This window comes from Oryzias melastigma, linkage group LG23 (assembly GCF_002922805.2).
Source record: "Oryzias melastigma strain HK-1 linkage group LG23, ASM292280v2, whole genome shotgun sequence".
Lineage (NCBI taxonomy): Eukaryota > Metazoa > Chordata > Actinopteri > Beloniformes > Adrianichthyidae > Oryzias > Oryzias melastigma.
Window position 1 is genome coordinate 6350750 of NC_050534.1, and position 23965 is coordinate 6374714.

At 38.6% G+C, this 23965-nt stretch overlaps 1 protein-coding gene across 5 annotated transcripts in view; it reads left to right on the forward strand.

The window, feature by feature from the left end:
- celsr1a (cadherin EGF LAG seven-pass G-type receptor 1a) overlaps positions 1-23965 on the forward strand; it is a 115806-nt gene that overhangs the window by 24227 nt on the left and 67614 nt on the right. For all 5 annotated transcript variants that reach the window (XM_024285409.2, XM_024285401.2, XM_024285425.2 and 2 more), the window contains exons 2-3: positions 22149-22504; positions 22575-22863. In XM_024285409.2, the coding sequence (XP_024141177.1) occupies positions 22149-22504; positions 22575-22863 (645 nt within the window). The remainder of the gene's footprint in view (positions 1-22148; positions 22505-22574; positions 22864-23965) is intronic.

The following is a 23965-nucleotide window of genomic DNA, read 5'->3' on the forward strand; positions in this document are numbered from 1 at the left end:
TGATCTCTGGTAGTCTTGGTTATGTAGCTTGAATTTCTTGCCTTATATTGACACAAACACAGGAGTGAATACGGAAGTATTTTAGCTTTTCGGAGAGAAATGAACAGGTTTCTCCAGTATCTCATTATCGCCGTTATCGAAGAAAAGGTATCGAATCATCATCTGCTGGTCACTTGAATGGTCGGATACTTAGGGATGTAAAAGATATTAGATACATTTGGAAAAATCGATCAGGCAGTGGGAGTAACAGCAGTATCGGTTATGGATGTAAAACTGATCGAGCTAGACATGAACAAAACTATGTTGGTTACAAGGTATAAAATCAATCAAGACATAAATAATTGATTTCTGGCAAACTGTAGGGTTTTTTGGGTTTTTTTTTCTACCGTCTTTGTCTTTTTATGTTTATGCGATGCAAACAAAAAGACGTCCAATCATAAGTGTGCTTCTTTAAAGTCCATGCCTCAATACATTTCTCGGTCACTGATTATTATTTATAACTTTAAATGCCATATGAATGAGAAATATCTGGATTTTAGTGTTTTTGGTAAAAAAAAAATAAAGTATTGTATTGCCAAAAGTAAGTTGAATTGATTTGTGGACTATGTATCGAGATGCGTATCAAATGGTGTGAGAGGGAAGACACACACCCCTACTGATAACTCAAGAAATCAGATGTAGTTGGGGATTCAGTGTGCTTGTAAAAGGGGTTGACTTTTAGATGTAAAAATACCAACAAGAATTGTCCAAAGTCTCGGCCATAAAAACCGCCAACAATCCATCAGTGACAGCAGCACACTTTTGTCCCTTCTCCTCATTCGCCAAGCATGCCTAAAGCGAATCAGCCTTTTCAGTTCCAAGAATGACGCTAGTAAGGATGAAAGCCCCGTCAGACGAAGAATGTATGAAAGGACACCCCTCCAACTGGCTGGAGAAGACCCCTCTACAAAGAATTGGGAAAGTTGCTAGAAACTGATACGACTTTCTACTTCTCCTCCTATTCTTTCCTGAGGCTGACTCGTTATTAGGCGCTGTTCTTGTCATCCCACATCACCTTACACAATACAGTGACACTTGCCTGACCCCGGTGAGGAAGAAAAGACAGAAGCAATAGGAGGAGCAAGGACACACTGTAAAATGATCGGAATTATGCAAGAGCTGAATTTATCAAATTAACACTGTAAATTGAGAACAAATGCACCAAAAGTTGGGTTTAGGAGGCATTATTTCGCCTTTTACGCTTAGATTTCTTCCTTTTCTGGCTTCAAAGAGACTCCAGGAGAGAAGGAATTATTCCTCTCTGCTCAACCGTAAGGCTTTGTCGCACAGAGTTTTTTTCCCCTGGTAATCTGCAACCCCCATCATGACCACATTTGTCTGTTGCTTCCACAGACAATAGCAATGTAAATGTGATGTTAGGGACTCGGTGAGAAGCTTTTAGTGCTGCGCCATAAATTAGTGGAAATCTACTTTTTCCATCGCTTTTTATTTCTGTTCTTTCCTCTGTTTCTACAAGTGTCTCAAGTTTCTTTACTTTCATTTCATGAGATTAACATGCTCCAGATTGTAGTCGGTGAAGAGCTGATAAGAGGATACAGAAAATAACCCTCTTCTGCAGGGGTGTCAAACTCAATCGCACAAGGGGCCAAAATCAAAACACACCTTAGGTCTCGGGCCAAACAGGATAAACATTTATTGAACACTAGTTCAACTAATTTTTAAAACTTTAAAACTGTAACTTTTAACATAACAATGAACTAGATATATAGCATTACCCGTGATAATACTGTAAGCTGAATTTGGCCCCTGAAGATGGTCGTACTGATAACTGAAGATGCTGAAATTGATAGCTGAAAACGCTGAAGCTGAAAATTGAAAACGCTGAAGTTGATAGATACTAAAATATTAGCTAAATGCTAAATTAGTCTAAATAACAAACAAAACAAAAAACTTAGGGTATCCATAACAGCTAGTATGTAGCTGAAAAATAGCTAAACTTCAAAATAGCTGAAAAAAAAAAAAAAAAAAAAACTAAATTATCCAAAACAGCTAGCAAGTAAATATTAACCTTACTTCAAATTAGCCTAAAAAACTATTTAAAAAACCCTAAATGAGCCCAAACAGCTTTCATGTAGCTTAAATATTAGCTAAACAAAAAAATAGCCAAAAAAAACATAAAAAATTCTAAATTAGTGAAAACGGTTATCATGTAGCTGAAATATTAGCTAAACTCCAAAGCAGCCTAAAAAAAACTTAGTAAATGCCAAAATAGTCCAAAAAGCTACCAGAATGCCAATTTTATAACTTTGAAACTGTAACTTAAATAATTATGAATAATAAAAAGGCAGGAATTTTATTCCAAAATAAATCAGCTTAAACCTTAAATAACTTTCAATATTTTACTCTCCATAGAAATATATTTTGTCAAATTTATACAAGTTAGATATGAGCCCAAGATAACATCCGATCTCTTAAATGAACTGAGACACATGCTCTCTACGGGATCCCCAAAAACATTTTTACGGAAGGTAATGCAGAGATTTCCGGTGCTGCTCGGGTGGTGACAGCACAGAGCCAGCGGAGGATAGAAACATCAAGGCGTTAGCTGATAGCCAGGAGCTCCAGGTGGGCTGGTTGATTCCAAGCAGCAGTGAGACATCTGTATCTCCTTCGACATCCTCCCAGCCTGCTTGCTGCTTCCCTCTCTGGCTGAACAATAGCTTGAAGGATTCAGTGAATTGAACTGCTTCACTGACTCTCCAGCTGACACAGGGGCACATTCAATAATAGCTAATTGGTTTAGCATTTGTTTGGCTCGCTGGCCAACTGGCTAACAGCTTCTGAACAGCTGATTGATGTTAGTCGGTCTGGAGAAAGAGCATATTTTTCAGCGAATTGAAGTGAGACAAATGCTGGGACGTTTTTAGCTCAGTGAAAGAGTAATCTTTTAGTTTGTGTGTTTTACAGAAAGACCTTTGGATGTTAAGAAGGTTATGTACATAAATCATTCCTGAAGAAAAGTGGTTGATTGTCTAGTGTAATGGAAAACTAGAGTTCAGAGAGCAAACAGCATTATGCAGTTCAGTCATTCATCTTCTAAACTCACTTTGTTCAGTTCAATGTCACGGGGTTGCTGGAGCCTAAACCAGCTAGTGTCAGGGGAAGGGCGGCGTTGTACCCTGGAAAGGTCCATTTTAGGGTCACACAACCACACACTCACATTCACAATCTAGAATATTACTCAAGAAGCATGTTTTTGGACTGAGAGAAGAGTGCGAAAACTCATGTATGCACAAGGAGAACATACAAACTCCACACAGTTAGGACTTCAACCACTCACTGTGAAGCAATAGTACTAACCACTACACCACTATGGATCCCCAATACCAACTGAAAGAGGTACAATATAATATTAAAACCCAAACTTCAATCATTTAAGTTGGAATTGATTTATTTTTATCTATATCTAAGGAGTGGGTCAGTAACAGAATTTGGTTGACCAAGTATACATTAGTGTATCTATTTTTAACTGTATTTCTAATTATATTTGAATGGGATAGTAGACTCTAACCCATGGGTGGGCAAACTGCGGCCCAGGGACCATATGCGGCCCGTTCGATTTAATCTGACCTGACAAATGGGAATGGTGCACTATAACTACATTGGCCTTTTTTTAGGTGCAGAAAGTTATTCTGCATTTCTGTGATGTTGGAAGATTTGTTCTTTTTTTTAACGTTTATGTGTCTTTTTCAAGTCGGACAGTGCTTTTTCCGATCATTCCATCACCACATAAATGCAGTATTTCTCTAAGTTTAAGATTTTCTCTGAAGAAAATCAAACCATTGGTGTAATTGGTACTAATATTAGAACTAAAGTCAGGGTTTTGAAGTAAAACCCCCAAAATGTTATAAATTAGTTTTAATCAAAATTAAAACATGTTTTCATCCAGATTTGATGACATTTTTTCAGGGTTTGTGGAGTAGACTAGTTATAAAACTCTCTTGTGGGTTTTCTTCAACGATTATGTAGCCTGTCAAATTTCGAAACAACAAAGATTAACTTGTAGGTTTAAATATTATTCACTGTAGGTATTTGTAGTGTGGTTCGTTAAAAGTAAGCTTTATTCAGGATACATGTTTTGGAAGCTAAATAAAGTTGCTTATAGGTAAAAGTCAGACAGCTTTCTGGATTAGATCATCTCAGGCCAAACTGTCTCAATGTAGATGCCCTGCATTTCTCGAAAAGGGGGCGGAGCTTGGGAAATTAAGTTTGCAGGGGTGGGGGCAGAGTGGGGGGCACCCTGCAGGCAACCAGCAGGTGTCAAGGGGGGGTACTTAAGGGCGTCGGACGGGTCAGTGTCTACCCTGTTTTGTCTGTATGCCGCACTTCGACACACAGGACGCACACGACTACACACAAATGCCTGGAAGATTTGGCCTATTTAAATAGACACAAGTCTACCGGTTTCCCTGGACAACCCCTGTCCCCCCCCCACACCCTGTCCTTTTATTTCCTCCTATGCTTTGTTGAAAGGGGCCAATCATGTGTCGGCTGGTAACTAGGCACCCTATTTATCAGTAACCAGCACCAACAATAAGTGAAACCCGACACCTCCTCTGAGGAAAGAGACGGAGGAGTCGGAATGGGACGGATAGAACTCTGGAGATAAAAAATAAATACTTAAAGTAAGAAATGTTCCCAAAAATAAAGTTCACTTTTTGTTTTAGTCATAGTTCCTAGTTTATTTATCATTTTTTAAAATTACATTTAGCATATTTTAGAAACAAATTCATTTTAATGCATCTAAATCTGAAAATCTGGCACAAAAATGTCCATGGTACAGTTGAAATCGCCGATCCAGATCTGTAGATGGAGAGCAAAGGCGAGTGGTAATGACAGCAGCTAACGACAGGAGCAGGGAGAAAGGTTTAGTATCGCTGTAATGGATACTCGGGTCCTATAAGGCCATTCATGGCTGAGCAGCTCTTAAGAGAGCGTCACAATCCGATGTGTGATCTGTGCTGCCCCCTCCTCCTAGCCCTCCTTTCCCCACCCTAAGTAACTATTTGTCTGCAGTGGCCTTATCATGGAGAATCAGTGTATGCATCAATTTGTGCTGTGTGTAGGTAAACATGTGGAACTCTTTGTATGTGGAGGTTCTCAAACACAAGTACAAGGTAGAGTTCGAGGACGCTGTGAGTGCAGAGAGCACCACTGCTGTGTGTGTGGATTCCTTCATTAAATGAGGGCTAAACTGGTCTAGGTATCTAGAACAAATCTTTATATTATTTGGTCATTAGGGTGTAACAGTTCATTGTAACGATTTGAGTGTTACCATAATTAGGGATGGGATGATTTTGTCTGGCCGATACCGATAACCAATATTTCCCATGCAACTGTGCTCGATAGCCGATGTATGTAAGTGTCTAGCAAACACAAAGTTTAGATTTGTTTTTTATTTCTTTATTAGAAATGCATGTTTCTTTAACTATAAAATCACATTTTAATTGACCCTTTTAACATGCAAAACATACTCATAGGAACAAATATCATTTTAAAACTTCTAAAATATTTCTGAAAACATTCCGACCATTTATTGACTATTCGATGTATCTGTAAAACATAAACTTTCCATTGCCATGGATCTTCTAGGAACATGTATCCATATCAAATATAAAATATACATGAAAACAGTCAAAACAATATTTGTGGATTTTTTTTTGTATTGGTCCGATACCGATAAACTTAAAATATGGAAATATTGGCTGATGCAGATACTGGCACCGATATATAGCCCATCCCTAGCCGTAATTGACTATAATTTATAGTTGATATTTGTTCATTTTGAACAACTGTTTGAAAATAGATCATGAAGAAGAGATTTATTATTGTGATTTTTACTTGGCAGTAATTAAACTTCAAGTCTTTCATATGTCGCAATAAAGCAGTAAAAGAAAAAGCCTGGAGCAAGAGTCACAAGGTTTGCACAGCTTTACATTTTGCACCAACTCTCTTCCAACTGTAGGTACATGTGCTGGTATTGGTTATTGACTACTAATAATAATACTTTTTATTTAAAAAGTGCGTTTCAAGGAAATCGAGGACATTGTAGAAAAGCAAGGGTCAATATGTACACAAAAATAATCAAGGGTGTATTGGTTTGTTTTAACAACGATTTGAGCCATATCATCGTTTGTGGTTGACGATCCACTTCTAGGGTCAATATCGGTTCCTTTTGAATTATCTGATTCACTGACCTAAAATCGATCCAGGACATCTGTTAGAACATTATACCACACTGTGGTCACATGTCTGCAAAATTCAGTGTTTCCACAAATTGGACTGTAATAATGGATTGATCATTTTTTGTTGCTATTGTGTGTTCTGTCCCTTATGATAGCACTTCATACATTGTAGTACTTTCCAATATCGCAGTAATTGATTTATCTAATTTTGAAACCATTTCAAAATTGTAAAAGTTGGTTTAACAACTTGCTTCATGCATAGGAATACGAATTGATTCATTGATTAAGTTGTTAAGCCTCTTTTTGGTGACTTGGGTTACTTCTAATAATCACAGCTGGGACAAGTTTAAAATCCATAATTGGTTTACATATTGATTTATTTTGAATACATTCGTCAACAATAGTAACGCAGTTTTCTTTGACTGTCACTTTTTGCTGGCGTCTCCAATTTTTGCTCTCTTTAATTGACCTTCTGCCTGTCTGGCATAAAAACAGGCTTTACTCGTGACCTAAAGGGATTTTTTTTCTCTTTCTTTTTGCCTTTCATCTTAAAGAAACAGAACAAGCAGACACCTGGAAGCTGTGAACTCTGAACTTTTGACAAAAAGAAGCAGAGAGTTGTTTTAACCCGATTAGCCAGGAGAGACAGACAAACACAGGAAATAGAGAGTGGGAGTTGCCACTGAGAAAACAGGGAGGCCACACGGTTCAGGAGGGAATCCATTAAGTAGATTTAAAGAGTTTCAAAACCATTCAAGAAGAAGAGATACATTTGAATCCACTAAAGATTAGCTTTTGCTCCTTTTCGGCTCCTTTCGGTGTCATTCTCCTTAATGTTATAATTACGTTTGTATGTCTCGGGGAAACCAAGCGTCTCATGACACTTGTCTAATTTAGAAACAGTTCCTCATTGATTTGAACAGGATAGATGGGTAATTTGTTGTCTTTCACTCCTATGTTTTTTTTTCTCTTATGTTACTGTCAGAAATGTGCGTTCAAATGACTACTTCAATAAAAAGTCTATGCATATATGTGGAATTTTTGAAGTCAGTTTTCTAGCACCACGTACAAAACACGTGGCGATTGTGGGCAAGTCCATTGTTACCAATTGGCCAATCAGGGGCTCAGATTTGGTAGTGACAGCTGGTTAGTGTCCTTTTCAAACCACAGAAATACCCACTGGTTGGGAATTTATCATGAAGGACAAATTAATAATTGGGGTTTGTGCCCGGCTGGAATTCTATAACACCAAGTCTTTCATATATCAAAATAGAAAGACAAACCCTGGAGCAAGATTCACAGGATTTCGCACCAAGCCTAATCCAGTGTGAACACCATATGATAAAAGTGCATTCAAGAAACCCATACACAACTAACCTGATACAAAACCATCTTCTATCATCCCAATTCCAACAATCCCTTTTTGGTTGATGTCATGGATTGGCCGTCGTAGAGCTATCAGGTGCTCTCATACCAGTACACCCTCGGGCATTAAAATAAGCCAGCCGTTTATTAGCCCTCATTTCACATTATCTGGCCTCCCCATCCGGGCTCGTTCAGTATTGTCTGAGCAGGAACAGTCCCTCCATTCTTCTCACCACTCTCTCCCAGGGATCCTAAATGGGACATAGATATTCAAGCTGGGCCGGTTCTTGGCCCGGCACTCGATGCCTCTTAGTGCTCTGCTTAAGCACAGCCATCAAGAACACTTGCGGAAGGCTTGAGAAAGTCTTTTCTCTTTCAAGGTGAGGGTGGAGGAGAAGTCGATACAGCGGTAAAGGCTTCTCAACTCCCTAGGATGCCAACTGGCAGGTATCAAACTACTATTCTTAAAGCCCAAGGAGGCAGCTTTAAGTATCCAGATGTGCACATGTGGTGAAAAAGCCCATCAATACCAGGACAAGTTCACACTATAGGGGTTCGTTGGTATTTATGATTAAAATGGATGACTGTAGGTTATTTCTCTTTTAAATGGTTGTCTTAAGTTGATAATTCAAGTGGTAGTCAAGTACAATTTAATCTGGACAGGCTGTTGAAATGTAAAGAAGACTAGAAGTGAAGTAGTTCTATAGTACTGTACTAAAAGTTTTTAGTTTTTATAAAGCTAAATATATGGCACCATTCATTAATTTGATTTTAGAGAACCTAAGCTAGAAGAGTGTTTTTGGGCTGTGAGAGAAAACCAGACTCCTCTGAGAAAACCCAAACATTTATGAGGAAAACATGCAAACTCCACACAGAAAGAACCCAACCGAGGTTTGTACAACAGCCATCTTCCTGTGATCCATTTTAGTGATGTAGTTCCTCTGGACTTTCTGCTTGGCAAGACTTACAAGTTTACCGAAAGTGAACAAGCCTAGTTCATTAGTGGTGTTTTACTTTGAAAATCTAGCCTTTTACCTCTGTTTTTATTCATAGAAAACTTCCTATCTTCCTGATTGTGGTTGTGAAATTGGCTTTTAATCATTCTTTCGACTACCGTAAATCCTCAACCGTTAACGCAATTACCGCAATTACAATGAATTCTGATGTCGAGAGAAGCAGGTTTGCACTGTAATAGTGTAAACACAGTTAATGTAAATTAGCCGATTCTGACGCGGAGAAGCAGCCGTGTTGCAAAATAGACAAAGAGTGCTGTTTCTAAAATGCAATGTTTTTGGTCTGATTTTAGTCTGGTGCAGAGGTATAACAGTTAACATCTGATTGGAAATCGGAGGTTTAGTTCCAGCCTTGTCTGTCCATGTGTCGAAGGTGTCCAGGTGGTTATAGGTTGTTACCAGTGTTAGGCAGTGGAGCTGTCATCGTTGTGTGACTGGAACTGTTGCTGTACAATGCTTTGGGCCTTCAAGGAAGATAGAAAAGTGTTACATAAGTATAAGACATTTATCAACTTTTCAATGGGTTCTTAAACAATTCTTTGTGTGAGATATTGTCCAAAACATTATTGCTTCTGTGTGAACAGACCAGATTATCACTAATGAACAGACTAAAGAGTGTCAAGTTATGATGTTTGTGCTCTTTCCTGCCTGCTTGTATATGTCCTTTAATTTGAACTGATGAAGATGATGTAAAGTGAACCAGAGTTAGTTTCCCCCAATTATCCAGAACAGATTTTCAGTCTGAATACACCCAAGCGGACTCTGGTCCAGTACAGGAAAGGACCACCATAGCCGGGCATTACGGGATGTAAAAAGTAGGATTTTAGCAATCATGACGATTAGACACAGCAACTCAATTAAAACAACTTTTCCTGACAATTTATGTGTTATAAACACTTATACCTTCATAGCTGTCACCCTCTCAGTTGCATCCTTGTGAGATGCCTCCACTGTACCAAAGTAGCATTAAAAACTGTTGTTCCTAACATTGATACATACATCCGCGAAATACAATGTTTGAATAAGTGAACTGTCCCGACGAGGATTACAAAGCTCAGGATTTCCATTATTCTTTCTCTTGTTGCTTTGCTCCTCCCTCTTAATTCATAGCCAATGACTGAAGAGCTCTTTAGTCACACGGTTTTTGTTTGCTAGCTTTGGTTTAAAACAGAAATGTCCAGTTGAAATGCAGTCTGAATGGACTTTAATAGTATAAAAACAAGCAAAGATTCTTTAAATCCAAATTAGACAAAAACTGTAATTTGGATTGTATAAGACCATAATATAATGGAACTATAGAAACCTGGAATCAGTTTTTAATAGTCTCTTCAAGCTAAAATGCTACAACATTTGCATCTTGTTTCCAAAAGTCAATCCCGTTTGTATCCTTGTTGCTTCAGAAACGGCTCCAGCTTTCAGGTGTAATCCCACCTGTTTTCTGGCTGTAGTTGGGATGTTATCCCTCTGACAGCCTCACCCCCAGCCCCCCCAACCCCACACACTCCTCCACTCTGAGCCGCTCGGTCCTGAAGAGAATGGAGTCTTTTGTGCAACTTCTCCCACTTTTTCATCTCTGAGAGCTTACGGGGAAAATAGAAACGAGAGAGTTAATCCTGCCGGTGTGCTCACGACAGCGAGAGGAGGATGAAGAGAAGAAACAAAGGCTGGTTGGGCCTCCCTGAGAGCTGCAGGTGTTGCTGGGAAATGACCTCAGAGCTGCAGCAGTGTGCACATGTTTGATTATATATGCACATACAACTGCAATTTTCACCTTTAATCTGTCTGCCTGTTGGGAAGATTTATTTCCCAAAGTATGACGTTGCATCCTGTCAACGCTTTGATCAGATGGGATGGACCTACCTGAGGAAATATGTGGCAGAAAGCTTGTGGAGAGATGAGACGACCTTTCACTGACAGCTCCCAGACATACACAGATGTATCAGAAAGTGGCTGCAGACAGAAGCTTTCCAGTCAACATTGTAACCTGCCTGAAGTCGCACTGCAGAGCTAAAATGGCGGCTCAACTCTTTCTTTCTTTGTGTGACTTCCATTTTTTTTTTTTTTTTTGGATTAAAGCAAAGTGTTTCATAGGTGTTGATAGATTGATAGAACTTTGAGGCTTTGATGGGAAAACTGTTTGATTTATCCAACGTCAAATGAAGAACGGCAGCAGTCAGGTGTTACAGTTTGATCAATGGCTCTGCTTCTTTGTTCCTTATAAGTTGCTGGGTCGAACATTCCTTTGGTTAATCATACACACGTGGTTAACCCATGTCTGCTTTAGGAATCTCTATGGAGTAATGATTAAAACTCAGAAATCTCTTTGGTCGATGTAAAGGTTAAGTCACTGTTCTTGTGGTTTTTATTAAACTCTCTTTAGACTTAGATTTTTTGTAAGTTGCCTAATAAACTATAAGACTCACTCAGATGATAATTATGTTTTTTGACATTTTTCTGATGATGGAGGACACACGGAGAAAGTTAAGTTAAAACTTGCATCTCTTAGTATTTTTTTATTTAAGTCGTTGTGAATCAGGAGCAGACGAAAACATGCCGAGCTTATTTGTGAACATCACTGACTCCCAGCTCCACTTGATTTCAATGCATTCACTTGTAGACGACTAGATCCATGTATGTCTTTGTATATGGACTAGTGCTGCCACAAACGATTATTTTATTAGTCGACTAATCACTGACTATTTTTTCCGATTAGTCGACTAATCGGGTCACTGGCAAAGTGGATGTAAAACAAACATCTTAACCATCATTAGCTTTAAACTAACTAAAAACTCGATATATAGCATTACCTGCGATAATGCAAATATGAATGCTTTAAGGTGAGTTTGGCTGCTGAAGATGCTAGTGCTGATAGCTGAAGATGCTGAAATTGATAACTAAAAAAGCTAAAATTGCTGAAGCTGACAGCTGAAAACACTGAAGATGATAGCCAGCTAAAATATAAAAAGCCAAATTAGCCTAAAAAAATGAAAAGAAGTCTAATTTAGCCAAAACAGCTAGCATGCTGCTGAAATATTAGCTCAACTCCACATTAGCCTAAAAAACAGTAAAAAGCATAAACTAGCTAAAATAGCTAGCATCCAGCTGAATTATTAGCTAAACTCCAAAATAGCGTAAAAAACCTCAATAAATGCTCAAATAGTCCAAAAAGCTAGCATAGTACCATTATAACTGTCAACTTTACTACACTCTGACTCCATATAATATAAAGTAAAGACTAATTGACTATCAAATTAGTAGGCAACTATTTTAATAGTCGATTAGTCGTCGATTAGTTGACTAATCATGGCAGCCCTAATATAGACCGAGGGTTTCTGGCAGGAATAGACTAAAAAGGATCACCAACACTAACAGGTGTCCAACAAGCTCAGGAGGCTAAAACTAGCAGGCCAATAAAACATGACTGGTGACAGCTCTGTGAACAGAAATCTAGTCTGTTGTTCCACAAACCGAGTTCACTAGTCTTTTCAAGTCGGGTGTAAACTAAGACCAGCGGCAGCTGGAACAACTACATTGGGGTAACCCCACGCTCATAGTGTATCCAGTCCGATCTGGCCTCTGTGATCCATTTTTGCTGGACCCCTGAGCTGATCTGGAGCACTTTTTTGTGAAGTTGGGGCCATTAAAAACCTAAACTGGAAATTATGTAAGTGAGTGTAAAGTGCATCTGGTACATTTTTCAAAATAAAACCTATTTTCCGCTGTACTTGCTGGTTTCACCGTGTTGTTAACACTACGTCATTGTGACAACCAACTCCGGTCTCCCTTACTTGTTACACAATATGTGAAGACTGCATAAGACAAAAGTATTAATACAAATTCCATGCTTACCCTGTCACGCAGAAAAAAAAGTGTTGCGAATCTAAGTCAAAATTATGGCGGAATAGGGGTTTGTTCACTAATACTTCCTATAGAAATGGCGGATTATCACGTGAATGTACGTGAGTTCAGAGTCAAAAGTTCAGTCTGTAGCTCCAGCCATCTGTAGCCGATGTGAGTCATCTGCCCTAGCTTCTGCTCCGGCGTCCACACCGGATGCAGTGTAAGCCCGGGGAATTAATAATTGGTCCATACATTGTAGGAAAATTACTCTTTAAAACATGGGTGCCCATAGTGGAGCCCGCAGGCCACATTTGCCCTGCCAAAGGATATGTTATGGCCCACCAAGTCGTGTCTGCTGAAGCCGCGGAGTGTTTAGTTAAAACCCATTTCTCACTGATTCTCTATGGTGTTTGAAAACTCTATGGGTGCAATATACTTTCTCCTTTTATTTCATGACATTAAAAAAATATTGAATGTGGCCCGCGGACTAGGATCCCATTTAGATTCTGGGCCTTTGAGTGAAAAAGTTTTGGCAGCCCTTCTTTAAAGACTCAATCTGATGAAAACGTTATTTTTGTTGTTTTAAACTGGTTCTTGTGGCTCTTTTCTGATGAAGGAGAACATATGTAAAGAAAATGTTTGCATTTCCGAGTGTTTCCTTATTTCAAGCTGTTGTGAATGAGGAACAGACGAAAAGAGATGCAGAAATGTTAGTGATGTAGAAAATAAAATGGGCGGGTCTCGACCTCCCTGCTTTGCCCCATTGTGATGCATCCACAAATAGATCCATTCACGTCTTTGTTTTCTTTGTCTGAGCTGGTATCAAAACGGTTATTGGATAGCTCCAATATTGCTCCCCATTTTTGTTGTAATTGTAATGTTAGGTTGGAGGTGTGAGGGGCTGTAAGCTAGAGGGAGAACACGTCAGGGGAGGCCACAAATCAGAGGCAAATTCCATGTCAACTCCTGCCGCTCTGCAGCACCTATGTCTTAAAATATGCTAAAACTTTTTTTTTGGCTACAAATTGAATAATCACAATTAAAATACAACTGGGAAGACTGAAAATACACCAAAAGATGATTGGAGTGGAGTTATGATGAACAGAAAGTGATAAAGTGCTCAGAAGAGTAGTATGTGGAAGAAAAAATCATAATATTTTATGCATATATTTTTGTGCATTTTTTAATCATTATTTACATAAGCAAAAAAAAAGAACAAAAAAAGAAAAAGTATGAAGGTAATAAAACAAAATGCCTCTTATTTTCTAATTTATATGTTTCCAAAATGTTCACTTTGCATTTTTTACACTGTTACATTATCTATCCATCGTGATATATTATAGTGATACTATACATTTCTAACTAAAACTTATTTAACTCTTCTTCACACAGCTCTACTCAGTCTTTGTTTTTCCTCATTTTTCCATTCATCTTTTATTTTTGCAGCGCTGGCTTCTCTTTTTTTTTCTTTTTTTTTTTTTGATAAATGACGCTTTGATTGAGTTACTGTCAGGGAGATTTTTTTCTGCAGGGCGATTTCCCTCCACGCTCAGCAAACAGGATGTCTGTCGGTGTGTCTGCAGCCTGCTGATACACGACCTGATGATGGTGCTGGCTGGCACGAGAGTCGAGGGGGGGAGAGGAGCTTTGACGTCCTGTTAGAGTGACTTTTTAAGTAAAAAGCTTTTAATGAGGCGCAGAAAGAGAAAAAAGAATAGAAAACAGATTCATATTTTCTATTAACAGGCTAATAAATGAGGTAAAAGACGATCGATTTTCACTTGGAAAATCAGTTTCTTTATGAAGACGTTCAGGTATGTGTTAAAAACAGGAGGGGCTTTCAGACCAAATCCAGCTCTCTGATTGGTTGAATTCAAATTTTAATGGATTCAAATCCCTTGAAGCAATTTTAAGCAAAAAAGAAAGAAAGTGTGAGGAATGTGGAATTTAAATACAGCTTTTTACAGGCTGTAAAACGTTTTATTTTGCAGTAAAGCATTCCAGGCTTTTAAAAATAGAAACTATAAGATTTTTTAACATCATCCCTCTATATAATCTCTCTGAGTTTACTGAACCTCTCATATACGTTTTGATTTAGTCACAAAAACAGTTTTTCTAAAGGAAAAGCTGTGTTGGATGTGTCACCTCCCTGAAAGCTTCCATAGCTGCAAATGTTTGTTTTCTGTTGTGTCGCTGGCCGTCCCTTCAACCAGCTCACCAAACACTGCTGTTGGTTTTACAGGAAGGGAGGGTGCCCCCCACAGCAGAAACGGATAGTCTCACTGCATCGAGTCAATCAAGTCCTAAGTTTTTCCATGTCAGCCGCCTCAATAATCACCTCCAGCTTAAAGTTTTTTTGTCGCACACGTCGATGCCGGACAACTTGCAGGCGTTTGTGTTGTAGATGGGTGTTTTACATATCTGTGGGCTGTTAGAATCTGTGTGTGCTTGTCACCTCCAGTGACAGCTGGCGGCAGTGTGTGCTGGCTACGACCGATGAATACAGTGTGTGTGTGGATGAACCACAGCTATGTGCTAAGAGGATACTTGACGGACACGTTTATGAGCCCTTTGTGTGTCTGCATGTGTGGTCATTTCTGCAAACACAAGCTTATGACTGAGTGACAACCACCCCTATGAGTGGATACAGCGAAATCTGTAGGCAGACCTGTACGGGGCACACCGTAGTAAATATCATGGTTCTAGATCACTCAATGAGCCTGTAGAGTGAAAATGTTCATGATAGTTGTGTAGGTGTAGTGACAGCTTTAAGCTTTATGTACACCAGGTATGTGAAGTCATTCAAGAACGGCAACCAGGAAGTGGCCCGATGTTTTCTAACTTGTATCATTGTAACAAAATATATATTCAAAGTATTTTAAGGTTTAAGTTGATTTATTCTGGAATAATATTCCTGCCTGTTTTTATACATTTTATGTTAAAAAGTTACGATTTAAAAATGTTGTAAATTGAGATTCTGGTAGCTTTTGGACTATTTTCGCATGTACTAAGATTTTTTTAGGCTATTTTGGAGTTTAGATAATATTTCAGCTACATCTCAGCTGTTTTGGCTAATTTAGGCTTTTTTCAGTTTTTCAGGATATTTCGAAGTTTAGACGTTTTTTTTTTCAGCTACATGCTAGCTGTTTTGACTAACCTATTTTTTTTTTTTTAACGCTAATTTGGCTTTTAGCTCATATTTTAGCTGGCTATCAGCTTTAGCGTTTTTAGCTATCAATTTCAGCATCTTCAGCTATCAGCACTAGCATCTTCAGCAGCCAAATTCAGCTTACAGCATTCAAACTAGTATTATTGCATGCAACATAATTATGTTAAATAGTTACGGTTTTAAAAAATTAGTTTTAAAGTGTTCAATAAATGTTTATTGTGTTCGGCCTGTGACCTAAAGTGTGTTTTGAATTTTAGCCTCTTGTGCGATTGAGTTTGCCCCCCCTGCTCTACAGGTTTGTCGACGTTTCGTCTACAGACAGCTCATATCTAACTGTAAGGGCAGTCAGGTGGACTAATACTGTACTAATGATTAGAGCGTATTGTAACTCCGGGCTCACACGGCTAGCGTTACTGCCCAGGTGTGATGTGGGAGCCGTCTAGCTACAGCCGATGGCTCATATTAGCTACTGGATGGCTAAAGCTACAGGCTCTGCTACTGACCTCGCAAAAGTCCAAACTCACATACGTTCACGCTTTGTTTGCTGCGGTTCAGCTGCGCCATCCGGCGAAAATTTGAACCAAACCAAACGGATTTGCAGCGCCGCAGAGGCCTTACTTGCACTTTTAAAGTTACTAACCCTAGTGGTATGAGCCCAGGATAAGGGCACTGTACACTGTATTATTCCTTTCTTAGCAGCTCCTAAACAGACTAACTGATGGTGGTTTTGGTGCTACAGAAGCTAAATTTACGAGAAAGTATCACTTACTTGAAGCTGATTAACTCCAGCTGATGTTTTCATCCACATTTATAGGAGCCGTAACAAGAGTGACAAATTGTGCGCACGCCGCCAGGCTTTATTGTGGTTGATTAGCAGCTGTTTTTGTTAACTATGTGAAAACAAAACACAAAGAAAGGTGCCCTCCAGCAGCTTTAGTGCTCATGTCTTTTTACTAGCAAGGGTTCATTTCATCACTTTTGTGTGTCTGTTCTATCAGTGTATGTTTTCCATGGAATCTGCCCCGACACACCCTTTGGTTCATCCTCCTCTCCCACAGTGTGTGATTCCATGTTAGCAGCTGGTGGGCTCTATTAATAGTGTCAGTCGGGATGCAAAGACGGAATGGAGAAATGGCACTTTTAGAAAATGTGTTTATTAGTTTTGATCAGAAATTGTAAGCCACAAACCTGATAAATGTATAACTTTATGTCACTTAAGTTAACCAGTAAGCTTCTTCTTGGTTGGTATGGAGATATGTGTCTCTCAGACTGTGATATGACGATGTATGAAGCATCATTGCAAGGAAAAAAGATCCCACTTTGATCATATGAGAGAAAATGTGTAAGCCTTCATCCATATTACTGCTGACTACATCTGTTGATGCAGCAATTTATGGGTTTTATATCATATGAATCTATGTGTCAAAATGCATTTAGACCTCTGTAACTATACTGCAGACGGCGTAAATGGCTCGGCTGATGGAAACTCACGACTTGTGGGTCAAGAATCTTCTTCTGAAAAAGCCCAGTTTCCTGAAAATTCTTCTTTACTTTAAACTTTTATACCTATAACATAAAAATACTGACTCGCTGAAAGACTAAATATGTCCTTATTTGGGAAACGAATCCTGAAGTAGCTTCTTACAATGCACTTTACGTCTCTCATACTGAAACGAGATATTGGTTCATTTTCTGTGGATTATATTTTCTTTAACAGACTTTTGCTTCATAAATGAACAGCTTTAATCTCGTAAATTCTCAACTTATGAATCATAACAATATTGCTTTGTTATAGTAAATAATTCACCCTTTTTCTTGTCTATTCTTGTAAGATTACAACTTTTTATAATAAATTTAGGACTTTCATTTTACTACTTTATTTTTGTAAATCTACAACAAATGTACAACTTTAATCTCGTAAGGTTTTTACTTTTTTCTTATAATTGTATCTCTTTGTTCTCATAAATGTTTTACTTTATTCTCGTAATCTTTTTGACTTTTTTCGTACAATTTACAACTCTACTGTCATACGTTTTTTACTTTTCTCATAATTTTACGACTTTGTTCTCGTACACTTCTGACTTTTTCCTTACAATTTTATGACTTTATTCTCCTACATTTTTTTTCTCATAAATTTACTAATTTATTCTCGTAAATTTTTGACTTTTTTCTTATAAATGTACTACTTTATACTTCTAATTTTTCACTTTTTTCATTACTCCACAACTTTATTTTTGTACTTTTTAAAAATGTATTTAATTTCATGGTGGTCCTAATACTCCGTCATACTTTCTCACATCTCTAGAGGCTCTTATTGGTAGTTTCTATTTAAAGCTGGGATCTCATTAAGACATTCTAGTTTGGTACCATTCACAAATTTACAAACATCTTCTCAGGAAACAGAATAACAGGTTGTGTCAGGACGATCTTGGTTAGAGTTTTGATTATTTCACTTAATGCGTCTAAATCCAGACTGTGTGCACGTTAATGTGAGTCCATGTGGGGGGTTGTCCAGGTGGAGGATCTCTGGCAGCATGTGAGATAACATCCACAGACACATGGAGAAAGACAGGTGTGGAGCGTTATACTCAGTCTGCTGAATGAGCACTTAGATTTGACCACAAGACGGCAGATAAGTGCAGCTGCCCCTCATTACCCCAGATCCACTGTCTCAGTCCTTTAACTCTGACCTCCATGCATGAAATGAGCGGATTCTAATGACGAGTGCTGCTATGTTGATAATTGGAAGAGATGTAACGGACTGTGTATGAGTCGAGGTATGGCGTTCTGAGAAATAATCTCAGGACACCTGTAGCGGGGCGTCAAAGCGACTTCTTCACGCCCTTCACTCACACACACATGCTGGTTGCGGCACAGCAAAGCTGTGCAATCCGACCCATCTCCCTGCGCCTCTTCAACAGTATTATCCCCCACCATGAATTTGGCCTGGCCTCACCACCTGTCGTCAGCTGTATTTCACCCTGCCTGTGTCTTCTGCAGCTTCTGGGCCTCCTCTGTCCTCCCACACAGCTCACGGCCGTGCCAGGAGTGGACATGAGAACGCATTCAAGAGCCCTACGGAATGACATCTTACACTGATCTAATTACTCTCAGTTCAGGAGATCAGATGCACCCCTCCTGGCAACTTCCTAATTCAATGAAACAGCAAAACTGTTAGACAGTAAACAAGTGTAGTTGGCACCTTAGAAAACCTTGTTAGTTGGCAGAAAGATCGTGTGAATGTCCTCATGTGTCCTTAAGTAGGTAAATGACAGCCTGGCGCTTCTAATCAATACACATCGTGATCTGATCAGCTTGTGTTTAACTCAGAAAATCTGAAGGAATACCAAAATAACTGTCAAGCATGGTGGTAGAGGAGTGATAATTTGGGATTGTTTTGTACTATGGACATTGTGCAGTTAACTCTTTAAAGTCCCAATCCAACCATATTTTTTTCTATTGTAAAATCATTCCCAGTGATCTCTTAATTATGATTATGAAGTTTTTTTTGCCCAAATCAAGAAGCTTTTGTCATTTTTTAGGACATTTTAGGACAGTAGCTAATAAGAAAAACAATTCTGGTTTGTGGGCGGAACTGTTGGCGCAGAGCAACTTGCCCCTCCCCCTCACTGAGAGCTCTGTTTGTGCACTTGCGCAAGTTTATAGACTCAAGCTGACATTAGCAGTGCAACAATAACGACGAGCAATATTGGATTAATCCAGTGGTAAAGTTTTGATCCAGAATCGTCATTCGCTACAGCATGAATGTTTAACACTCATCATGTCTTGCACATGCGGGGGACCAGGCTATGTGCAGAGGAAGAGGAAACTTTGGTACAACCATTTATGTTGCTGCGTCATTTGTCTGAGCATTTTCAAGCATCTGGTTTTCTGAGCCAATGTGGTTTGAACTAAGAAATATTCAGAAGTGAAGTTTTAATCGTATATTCTTTTATATAGGTATTCTACTATGAGAAAAATGCTTCAAGAACACAAAAAAGAGGATTTCATTTGGATTAGGTATTTAATCCTGAAGCTGTAGCTCCAGTGTTGACATTCTGACAACTATAACTCTTTTACCATTGGCGCAATTAAAGTAACTCCATTAGAAAAAACCCCATTGTTAATAAGCAATGCTTTACGGTAGTGAATTTACCGTATTTTTTGGAGTATAAATCGCAGTTTTTTTCATAGTTGAGCCAGGTATCCGACTTGTACTCAGGAGCAATTTATTCGTGTTTTTCTTTTGTCATAAATAGGCTCATATATTTGTTCTTTTCCCAGTAACCACCGGTTGTTCTTTAGCGGTTGTTTCCTCTATCAACCACTAGAGGGCGCTAAATCTGAGTATAAGCATTTGCTACTGACAGCAGCAGAAGAAGAAGTGTCGTCTAAAACAAACATGGAAGAAAATCTGATTGTTTTCCTCTTAAACTTTGATATTTTTCTTATATGCGTCACAAGATTAGTATTATTGTGTTTATTTATTTATTTTTTTTAATTTTATTTTGTTCTGAAACGTCAGACTTTTCTCTCAAGGGGCGACTTATACTCCATATTTATGGTTTTCTTTTTTTTACAAAAAAAGAAAAATAAAAGTAAAATAAAAGACATGCAGTACCGCGTCTTCTTAAAAGTGTTCAACAGTGAAGGAACTGTGGTTAGTTTTGTTGTTAAATTTACTTTGCCTAGTGTTTTGGTGTTGTTGTAAAGTGTTGTATGAATAAAAGTTCAATCATTCAATAAAGTCAACATTTATTGTTTGTCAGCTTGTCACACAAAGTAAAAAGTCTTTTTTGCTTCTAGATTTTCAAACCTCCAAAGCGTTTATGTTCGTTTGATCTTCATTCTCTGACAGGAAGGAAACCATTTCTCTTCACTCGTGCAATGTGGTCTTAGACAGGAAGTAGTTCCAAAGGTTTCCCTCTGCTATAGGAAGTTAACCGCTTCTGTGTTGAAGGCTACTGTTTGAGATTTTTTGTTCTAAAATAACTTTCCTTTAGAAAAATAATTTGATTAAAAGTTTTTGTGATTTAGTTTCAACCTTAAAAATCCAGGAAAAAGCTTTGATTCGATCTTTCTTTATTCGGCTGCCATCTTTGTTTTCGACTGTAAATGAGCCATATTGAGTCATTTATCCTGTTGGTGTCACTATGTCATCTTGGATGTCAATTATAAACATAAATTGACCAGCTGACCTTAGGTGTGTTTCAAAAGGTTTTTGACTGCTGTTGTGATGAGAAATGTATAAATAAAAAGTAGATTCCATATTGATGGTATAAATAAGATTTTCAGAAACCTTGATTGGAGTGCAAACACCTTGTGCCTTGTGTGAGGAGCTGCAGCCTTCCAACGTCTCAAAAGAACCACAGCAGGAGAGGATTCCCTATTTAGTGGTTTAATTCTTGGAATGTTTTAGATTTATTTTCTCTGTGAAGATTACAGAAGGGGAATTGCTAAAAAATGGTCGTGTGTGGCTTTCTGAAAATACATAATTGTTACGTTTAGACACACCCTGTGATTGTTACACTTTATCTGTTAGCCTACAATCCGACCAGAGAAGAAAACAGTTTTGTGGCCCTCACAAGAAAAAGTTTGGGAAGCCTTAGTCTAGTTGAACAAGTGTTTTTAATTTATTGACGAAATTTTGACTCTATAAACACTCCCAAAGGAGAAGTTAAAACAAGACTTTTTGTCAAAAATATTGTTTATTGTAATATTGTAATCAAAACAATTGATTAAAGTTGGAAATCAAATTTGTTGATTTTATTTTTAGCAACATCTTCACGGTTAGGACTGGGTTGATTAAATCTATTAATCAATCTGCTTCGATCTGAGCTGAATAGATCAATAATCAACCCATAAAAGTAGAGATTGATCTAACGCATAATGCTAAAATCTGCTAGCGTGATGCTAACGTATGATGGGATTTCCCATAGGACGGCTTATGCTAACGCGGTCGACCTAAACATACATTACTGACTAAATGAACATCTTTATTAACTCACAAGCATGAATTCTAAGGAAACTTCTTTTTAAAGTAACCACTTGTGGTCTAAAGCACATTTTTTTCCTCATAGTGTCTTCTTCTTCTGGAATAAGGAGTAATGCTTTAGCACGATCGCCACCTAGTGGCCAAACTGAAACGCTCTCCAGGAGAGGCAGAACAATTTAAGAATCCATGTAACACTGTATGATAATAACAATCTCATTATGATTTCACTAATACATTTCACAGTATGTGGACTGTATCAAATTCACATGAACATCTTCAAAACATATATAGATGATTAATGCATTTCTAAACAAATGTTTAAACTCAAAATATAATTGAGTTAAATTGAATTCAGGGGATTGAAAGAGTGGGGAAAAATTAAAAAAATGAATCTAATTGAAGCAATTCTGGGAATTATTTCGATACCCAACCAAGTAATGTGACTTATTTTTTATTTCCTTCAGTTTAATCGTTTGCAATAAGTCAAAATGTGTAACGATCAATCGCCTCTATCCTTCCAGATGGACTCCACAAAGTTGAGGCTCACTGCACTCTACGAGTCACCATCATCACCGACGACATGCTGACCAACAGCATCACGGTGCGTCTGGAGAACATGTCCCAGGAGCGCTTCCTCTCTCCGCTCCTCGGCCTCTTCCTGGAAGGCGTGGCGACCGTTCTGTCCACCAAGAGGGAGGAAGTGTTTGTGTTCAACATCCAAAACGACACGGATGTGCAAGGCTCCATTCTCAACGTGACGTTTTCGGCGCTGCAGCCAGGAGGTAGTCCGGGCAAAGGGACTTTTTTCCCATCCGAGGATCTGCAGGAGCAAATCTACCTCAACCGGACACTCCTCAGGACCATATCCTCCCAGGAGGTAACTGACAGTGATCACACACACCAATGTTTAAATATACTCTCTGAACTACGACTTGTCTCCACTGCAGGTGTTGCCGTTTGATGATAACATCTGCCTGCGGGAACCCTGTGAGAACTACATGAAGTGTGTGTCAGTGTTGAAGTTTGACAGCTCCCCGCCCTTCATCGCCTCCGACACGGTTCTGTTCCGACCCATCCACCCCATCAACGGGCTGCGCTGCCGCTGTCCGCTCGGTTTCACCGGAGACTACTGCGAGACGGAGATCGACCTCTGCTACTCGGGGCCCTGCCAGAACCGGGGCAGGTGCCACAGCCGAGAGGGCGGCTACACCTGCGAGTGCCTGGAAGACTTCACAGGTGGGTTTCTCAAAACAATCCCCTTTGTGTTTTAGTCTGACTTTGCTTTGTTGAGGGAAAATCAAACATCTTTGAAGGGTTTTTGTTTAAAAACGTCATCCTGCCAACAGTTTTAAGGTGACCGGAGGTTGACCTCAGATTTCAACAAAATGCAGAAAACAGAGCAGCAGATTTATGGCTCTGAAAAGGTGTTTGGAAAGCTCACCGCACTGGTCAGACCAGTCAAATAACATTTAAGACATTAATAAAAACCACACCAGCTTTAGGAGCTTGTGCTTGAAATTCCTTATATTTGTATTACAATGAAGTAAAAACTTTCTCAGGCAACAAAAAGCCGTTTGTTTTGTCTGTAGCTAACCATGAGGAACATTTGGCTCAAGGTGTCTGTTCAAACTGTAAGGCTGTGGAGTTAACGGCTTTCGTGTCGTGAAAAAAAAAAAAAAAACTCTTTGCAAGATTTGAATGTAACCTCACTTGGTATCTTGTGCTTCCTTGTCATTTATCAAACACACTAAAACTAAACTTTTTGAACTTTAAAACCGTAACTTTTTAACATAATTATGAACTAGATATATGTAACATTGCCTGTGAAAATGCTAGTGTGAATGCTGTAAGCTGAATTTAGCCACTGAAGATGTTAGTGCTGATAGCTGAAGATGCTGAAATTGGTAGCTAAAAACGCTGAAGCTGATTGCCAGCTAAAATATTAGCTAAATGCCAAATTAGCCTTAAAAACTAAAATTAAAAAAAGCCAAAGCAGCTAACAAAAAAAAAAAACCCAGCTGAAGCTAATAGCTGAAAACGCTGAAGCTGATAGCTAAAAAATCTGATGCTAGCGTTGAAGGTAAAAACCAGCTGAGGTATTAGCTAAATGCCAAATTAGCCTAAAAAAACTTAGGTTAGTGAAAAAAGATAGCATGTAGCTGAAAAAATAGCTAATCTTCAAAATAACCAAAACACTGAAAAAGGCCTAGATTAGCCAAAACAGCTAGCATGCAGCTGAAATATTAGCTAAACTCAAAAATAGCGTAAATTAGCAAAACAGCTAGCAAGTAGGTGAAATATTAGCTAAACTTCAAAACAGCCTAAAAGGAAATCTTAG